Below are 8,239 nucleotides of genomic sequence, written 5' to 3' on the forward strand. Positions count from 1 at the left end.
TTCCGTTCTTGCGCTCTGCTTCGACAAGCTGCGAAACCAAAAAATGTTACCAGTGCTGACGTTTCGGTAATGATAATTCAGTTTACATAATGCAGACCTGTGGCAGGCACTGTTATGCCCCATCTTTTTTCATTTCGATAAAGCAGGTTACATTTTGCTGACTGCGTTTCTCTAAAAAAGTAGTCTGCAAATACAAAACAAGCAGTAGTAGTCAGCTAGTATAAGAGCAGTGCTGCCTCTCCAGCTTGGAGCTGCCCATCGTGAGTCACAAGGTCCAGACGTCTCTGCTTCGCTTCCCTCTGTGGGCCAGGGCGTACCTTGCCGCCCCTTCTCATTCCCAGCTCTCCCCAGCTCTCTCTGCGCTGTCCTGTGCGTCTCCCTCTATCATCCCCAGGTCTTCCCCATACGGTGGATTCATGCTCGACTCTCGCCCTCCTCGGTCGCCATGCAGAACAACCACAATAAGGAGCATCTCTATAAGATTCTTGTGATAGGCGACCTCGGGGTTGGGAAGACCAGTATCATCAAGCGATATGTCCACCACAACTTTAGCCCCAACTACCGAGCCACCATCGGCGTGGACTTCGCACTCAAAGTGCTCAACTGGGACCAGGAGACCGTGCGCCTTCAGCTGTGGGACATCGCAGGTAAACCAACTTTTCACTCACATTAAATAAGAGGAGGTGAAACAGTTCGATAACACCGTGGGGATTGTAAGAAACGAGGATTTGTGCGATTTGTTTCCTTTTTGCCTAAAAGTGTTTTAAGTATGTTACATTTAGAAGTTATGCAAAGCAGATTATTATCAATTTATAACTTCTTTGGAAATGTGTGATTTTCTTATGCAGAAAACATACTGGAGAGGGTTAATTAGTCTTCTAAGTGAAATTACCATAACATTTGAAAACTCTTTAATGAAAGTGACAAGCTATAATCGTAAAGAAAATTCAGTTTACAATTATTTAGCCCGTTATGTCTTCATTAAATGACACACAATCACACAATGATTGTTGATGTAAAAACCACTTTCTACTCCTCGGTAAGTGCTGTGCTAAAGCTTTCCAAATAATTAATGAAATACTTATGAGAGGTTGGCTGCTCCAGTAGAAACGACATGCTTTGTAATTTCAGGAAAATCTGTGAGCTGTCTGATTATGGACTTTAAACATATTGTTTATTTTAGATTTAACAAATCATAGGTTAATAAGGAAACAAAAGCACACCAGTCCAAGAATTGTTTTTCTTTTTACAGTTCACCCTTGTTTTTAACACACACACACACACACACACACACACACACACACACACACACACACACACACACAGTCTTGTTCGTCATTTGTACCAGCTGACTCCAAATTCCTGCCTTCCAATCGCTTGGCTATGCACTCATACAGTCACATGTTAAAAGGTTAAAGTCATATATAAGATGAGCTTTTTTGCCATGTGACCTTGATGAAGGAGCATCATGATGCTCTCATGATAAATCAGTGTCGTCATAGTAACGGCGTGCCACTCTAAGATTGTTTCGAGGCTTATGCAAAACCTTCTGCACCAGCTGGTCTGTTGAGCCAGAAAATTAATAATCTTATCTAATTTGGAACGAAACATTGAGCTCATGTTCCAGCTGATGACATAATAAAAGCATGTTTATTATATCACCTTTATAATTTGATGTCATGCGGCCCCCAGTACGGAGTTTTTTGCTCTAAATGCAGCTGTCTTACACACACACACACACAGTGTAACTAAATAAAGTGTTTCCTCGAGTCGAGTAGATCCCAAGTATCACACGCCTTCACTATACTTTGTAAATGTAGTATTATATAAGTTGAATAGTGTAAATTGTCGGTAGGTGTTAGGATGCCATGTCATCAGGGATGAGGAATGGAAGTTTTTTATTTGCTTTAAAACCAAAAGTTAATATAATAAGTTAATATAATAAAAATTCGGTTTCAGTTTTTAAATTGCTTCTGGCGACGACAGAAATCAGAAATAATACCGGCTTTTGACTGGGGTGCTGTTGGTTAAGATGACAGAAAGACTACAACAGCCTCATGTCACATGAGTGTCTGCTGAGGTTTAGAAGAATCCTCAGACCTGGTGCTCTCTCCCCTCCTGTGCGCTCTCTCTCCAGTAAGCGCAAGCAGTCATGTGTCTCAAACTCATGTGAGGGAGATTTGAGGCCCAAGCTCCTGTACACAGAAAGCTTTTTATTATGAGCCAAAGATGAGGGTCTCCCTCAGAGAAAACTGCCACAGGTCTCGCACTGTACTCATTGTGCTTCTTACACTCACCTAAAGGTTATTAAAGCCTTCAAGATGGAAGATTATCTCAAGTAAATATGCTACGTACAAACCTTTTCTTGAAATATTTATGACTGCGTCTCACTTTTATGAATCTAAGAAAAAACTCACCCAGCTCTGTTATGGGATTTGGTAATAAGCTACAGTTTTCTCATGCAACAGATGTAATAAATCACTTGCTGTTCTGTGCATTTACCAAGATAAACAACTTCGACCTTTCTATTTTTGTCTCCCATTTTTCTATGCCATGCTGCCAGTGTAGCAGAGCTAACTTCACAAGCCTAGATCATGTACACATAAGAGGAATAGCCTTTAGGGTTTTGTTTCTTTGTCTTTGACTTCAGATAATTTTCAGTCTTTCGAACTTTCGTGGATTATGTTGAACTGCAGAGTTACACTATTGCTGCTTTTCTATAAGCCTAAAAGGCCCCTAAGTAGTACCTATTTTGAGGAGTGAGGTTAAATATTAGCAAAGATACAATATTTGCAAACAGCTACACAGAGACATAAGTAGAAACACCCAAAGATACCTGATCTGATCTGTTGTAAAGAGATACTTAAGTTTTCTAGTGGGGCTTTTTCAAACATCCTCTATAATGTACTTGCCCAGAAAGCAGTGTGTTTGAGAAGGCCAGGGGCATAATTTTCTGCTCGACATACTCCAATGGCCGACCTGTTTCAACTAGCATCTGCCCCTAGAAAAGTCCTTGAGCAAACCTTTCTGCCTCCCACCTGTTCTGTATCTGACCTTGTGGTCTGATCCATCTGTTCAAAAAAAACCAAAAAAAAAACCCCACTGCTGTGGGACTCAAAACCCTTTTTCTTGGCATCTTCTCTTGGATGCCACGATGAGTAGACCAGTTTGATTTTTGGTTATTCCACAGTGTGGAAGTGTCTTGATTTTATTCTGCGGCTGCGCAGCTGAATCTGATGGTCCTTCAGCAGAAATTATGGATGGGAAAATGTGTGTGGATACAAGACTCCAACAGGGCTTATCAAATTAATTTGACCCTCAGGAGTTTTCTTTACAGACAGTTTCATAAGCAGGCACGCACAGACTCCAGAGCAATGTTTCTTTCTCCCATTCTGCCTCTTTTCCATCTGTTCCTGCTTGTCTTGTAATGGAATGGAAAAAAAATGTGTGTCTGAAGTATCGGATGCAGGTGAAATATGTAAAGAACGCATCCATAACAAAATGAGAAAATGGTAACATTGTTTACGTTTTGCTGATAAGGTGACAGCTTTGATAGACCATTGTTATACTGGTCTGTCGAAAATTTCACGATGTGCTTTAATAAAGTATGAAAAGTTTAAAATGCATCACAGTGACAACAAGCAATAATCTTATGTGTGTGTGTGTGTGTGTGTCACTTTGTTTGCACGTCTTTCAGGTCAGGAGAGGTTTGGCAACATGACCCGTGTGTATTACCGTGAAGCCATGGGTGCATTCATCGTGTTTGATGTCACACGGCCTGCCTCCTTTGAGGCTATCACAAAGTGGAAGGAGGATTTGGATTCCAAACTGACACTTGCCAACGGGAAGCATGTAGCCACTGTTCTTCTGGCCAATAAATGTGACCAGGGTCGGGATGTACTGACCAATAACGGAATAAAGATGGAGCAGTTCTGCCAGGAGAACGGCTTTGTGGGATGGTTTGAGACTTCTGCTAAGGTGAGAAAGATGACAAACAGACACACACACGAATACACGTACACACATGGTGTTTTAACTACAAGGAAACAAAGAGCAGCCTTCAACAGAGCTCTGAGGTTCAATCCCCCTGTGCCAGCAAGTCTCCTCAGATGTCCTTGGGAAGCAGCTGACTCCTTGACTCTATCAGACCTAGCACCTGATTACCCTGTGGAGATGCCACCACAGAGGCACATTCAGGATGTGAAGAGATCCTTTAAAAGTGCTGAGTTTAACAGTCCCAGTCTGTTCAGTATTTGCATATCAATCACAGAGCCCTGCTGCTTTTGCACAAGAGTCTCACAGTCGATGTTCCTTCTGTGTTGTTCCAGGTCAGCTGCACTTGCATCAGGTGCTCTGTTATCCAGACAGGATGTCCAGGAGTGTTGAGGGAATATACTGGCACACTTTTTTCCACTGACTGCACAAACCATAAAAAAGTGCTTATTCTTAGGCTCGCAGAGACTCTGATGCAATTTATAAAAATTATATTTTTAACCAAAACGTAACTTTCAGCTAAAAGACCTAAACTGCTTACAAAATATACTTTGTTACGTTTGCTATATTCAGTCAGTCTGAAGCCTTTGTAACAAATTTTAGACTGGACTGATAGCATAGCAATAATATTTAAAGATAAACAGAAGAAATGGGATAATATATTTAAATACTGAGCACAAATAAGAAATAAAAGACAGTAAAAGTTTGATTCAAGGCTCACTCATGACGACAGAAAATAAAAATGCGGTGGGTGTATTCTGATTGTGAAATGAGCAACACAGTGACACAGTAACACACTCAGACCAGAGTATGGCTGCTAGGAATCTCACAGCTGGGTGGTAAGAGGAGAAAATAGACTGAGGTGTGAGAAAGCTTAGCCATATACGGCACTGAAAGTTCAAATAAAACTTAACAAAAACACTCAGCCACTTAACCATATACAAAATCTGTTTGCACTTTTGTTTCTTTATACAAATATTTGTACAAATCTGTGAGGTCCACAGCTGCCACAGGCCCGAAATAGATTATGCTCAGTGTCCTCAGCAAAGCATTATTGTCCTCTATAGTTTTAGTTGTTGTATAAATGGCATTTATACCATTAGAAAACAAAATACAATCTCCAAAATATTGTAATTGTATAAAAAGAAAAGAAAAAAAAGACCACCAAACAAGTTAATGAAGCTTTATAAAAATAATGACGATAATGGCTACAACAATAATTGTTTCAGGGGAAGAATGATTAAAAAAACACTCAGAGATAAACTGAGTATTAACTTTGCTCAAAGCCTGACATTGCAAAACAGTCGCACCTAATAAATCATCTGTCATCTTTTTTTTCCACTAACCATAAATATAAATAATAATCCATCACAAATGTTAAGTAGTTCAGAGCTTAATGCCTCGAATGTTAATTGGAAACACTATATTTTACTCAGCTGATAACTGACTTTTTTGGAGCTCAGTAACCTCCAAAATTTGCAACAACAGTTTTTATTGTGAAAAACTCTGCGGAAGGAAAGAAGTGAAGCTGGCACGTGATATATAATACATTTTACTTGAGCGGCACACTGCTAGATCATCAGGATATTAAAATATTAAACATACGACTGCTGCTGCAGTAGACTTTACATGTTAGAAAAATGCATCTTTCTCATCTTTTTTGACGCTCAGCAGAACATTTGAGTTGTATTCCTGTGGGTGGAGAAGCTTTGTAGATAATGACTTTCCTTAGAGGATCATTTAGCTCTGAAATGTTAAAACTAGGCATCCCAATTCCTATATGAAGAAACTTTTTGGTATCATTTGTTTTATTCATCAAACTAAGGTAAAATTCCTCCTAACTAAACTTGGATAACCGGATCAAAAAAGAAAAAAAAATGCAGCTTATTTAAATTTATATTGAAAGAGTAGAGCAGGGCAGGGTGAGAGACACTTCTGGAAGTTATTTCTGTTTTTATTAGAGACCTCATTTGACTACAATGACATTTCCTTTCTGAGCTACTGCAGTATCCATCAATCAAAGACACACACTGTGTCATCACTGAGTTCCTCTAGGTTTTTTAATTCTTTCTAAGATTAGGATAGAAAGACTCTAATGTTGAGAATTTATATAAATTAGAATTCAGGCCTGCATAATGCAGGTCTTTCTTGCATATGTAAGTATTCCATACTGTGCAAATTGATCATTCCAGTTTTTACCTATTCCAGTATTTTTGCAATCATCTCCGATTGTCTGGGCTTTCTCTGTTTTCTCTGTATTATTGTAGAGTCTTTACTTTGCAATATAAAGTACAACAACAGTCACTTGAGGTGACTGTTGTTGGTATATGGTGCTGTATAAATACATTACATTGAAAAAAATATATATTTTTAGTGTAATCACAGGTCTCATTAGGTTTTGCTGTGGATGCTTTCGTCGTCATTTTTTGTGTGTAAAAGAGGGATGCATTGTCATTTGTCAGTGTGTCAGACCAGAGGCAACCACTCAGAGTAAATGCAAAATTCTCTTTCCAGCTTGTGTTCACATCGTTGCTGCTGACTGTTTTGTTGTGTTTCTTCCACCTCTTCAGTTTAGTGATGGTCCATTTGATTCACTCAATTAACTCCACAGGTTTTTCTTCCTGCAGGCACTTTTTTCTATCTTGTTTAGTGCCTTATAACATTGATTGATCTTCTGTGTTTTCCTACCTTTTCATATTCTTTGTCTTTCTTTCCCCCCTCTCCTCTATCATACTCCCCCCCCCCCCCCCCCCCCCCCCCCGCGTTCCCCCCTCTCTGCTTTCAGGAAAACATAAACATCGATGAAGCAGCCAACTGCTTGGTGAAGCACATCATTGCCAGTGAGAAAGACATGCTCCAGTCAGAAGTCCCAGACACCATCACGCCTCAATTAGAAAAGGACAAAGGTGGGACATGCTCCTCATGCTTCAGATCCCAGTAGGACCTGGTAGTTGGATTCTCATTACACACAGTGTTCAGTTTGTGTGTGAGAAAGAGAACAAGGAAGAGCTCCTTTTGGCTCTTTTCGAGGTAGACGGTGTGGGTGCCAACTCCTTTCCAGTCTTTAAGCTTGGGTGGGTTGGGTGTGGGGTTTGAGTGGACAGAGAGGCAGCTGGCTCAGGAAATGGATGGATTTGAGCAGAGGCAGAAAGAGAGATGGGTGCAGCTGTGCTCTTGTCAAAGACAAGGTCACCCTCTGGGTGACTTCAGGCCTCGACACTGTCACTTCGGCTACCATGGAGACGGAGTTAATGAACACATGCACAGAAAGGTTGTGGCAAATCACAAAATATCTGTACTGGAGGTGTGTGGAAGTAATCACTATATAGAAGCCATGGTCGCTGCTCCTCTTTCTCTCTTCTTACTGTCGTCTCTGTTCTTTTCCTCTGCTCTCATTTTTCTCCTCTGCTTGTTTGTAATTCCTAACCCGTACCTGACGGCACTTTTGGTTTGTCACGTTTTTCATGCTTCATTCACAAGCAAGCAGAGAAAACAAGTTAAGATTTTTTTCTCACCAACTCTCTCCCAAGCAATTCCTTCTCAATGCTAATAAGACCACAGCCACATTACATGGCTTCTTCAAATATGGCTTCATTTATTTTTAACTTTTCATGTTCATCCACTATTTCCAGTGAAGCACTGTAAAGCAGATTATTGCAATTAAAGTGCCTTTTTAAAGCATTTTATTTAATATCTGCAGTAGAGATATTCACTATATATTATTTACAAGTCCTCTTAATGGTGCACATTTCTCTTTCTGTTCATCGCTAATTAAGAATTGAACTCATTTCAATTTCAGCACTTTTAAAAATAATGCTAAATGTGTGTTAATGCCCATTGTATCCCTTATTTCTATCCAGTGGTTTTCTATTAAATTTCTATCCCACTGTGATTTCTTTTATTTGTAATGTTTGTAATTATGGGATGAATGCAAACATGTATACAACTATGTACATATTATATACAGCAAACTGAGGCAGATTATACAGTAGAACCAAAGATGTATCCAGTTTTCAAAATGTTCATGTGAATAAACCGTGGCTTTACTGACGACTAGCTGTTTCCCATTTGTCTTCTTATTATAACATTAAAAAGTCTGTATACAACCACAAACATGGTTTTAACATTCACTCTATGCACTATGATCAGGGCATAAATGACTGGATCCTAACAATTCAATAAATTAAGGATCGTGAGGGAGATGTCAGTTAAGAAGTCTGCTTATATGCTTAGCTGCGCAGTCCTG

General features: G+C 39.6%; 1 protein-coding gene across 1 annotated transcript; it reads left to right on the forward strand.

Moving 5' to 3' along the window:
• Nucleotides 1–323: 323 nt before the first annotated feature.
• Nucleotides 324–8,038, forward strand: rab38a (RAB38a, member RAS oncogene family). Its single transcript, XM_006802090.3, has 3 exons — nucleotides 324–647; nucleotides 3,698–3,978; nucleotides 6,779–8,038. Exons 1-3 carry the CDS (start codon nucleotides 446–448, stop codon nucleotides 6,932–6,934), a joined length of 639 nt encoding a protein of 212 aa, XP_006802153.2. The 5' UTR covers nucleotides 324–445; the 3' UTR covers nucleotides 6,935–8,038.
• Nucleotides 8,039–8,239: the final 201 nt, after the last annotated feature.

This window comes from Neolamprologus brichardi, chromosome 14, assembly GCF_056152115.1.
Source record: "Neolamprologus brichardi isolate AB-2024 chromosome 14, ASM5615211v1, whole genome shotgun sequence".
In the NCBI taxonomy this organism is placed as follows: domain Eukaryota; kingdom Metazoa; phylum Chordata; class Actinopteri; order Cichliformes; family Cichlidae; genus Neolamprologus; species Neolamprologus brichardi.

What these genes read in the sequence shown, in the direction of transcription:
- rab38a (XM_006802090.3), top strand. Translation starts at nt 446, where the DNA reads ATGCAGAACAACCACAATAAGGAGCATCTCTATAAGATTCTTGTGATA. An exon ending in TCAGCTGTGGGACATCGCAG is followed by an intron (nt 648 to 3,697) that starts GTAAACCAACTT and finishes CACGTCTTTCAG; the next exon opens with GTCAGGAGAGGTTTGGCAAC. An exon ending in GGTTTGAGACTTCTGCTAAG is followed by an intron (nt 3,979 to 6,778) that starts GTGAGAAAGATG and finishes CTCTGCTTTCAG; the next exon opens with GAAAACATAAACATCGATGA.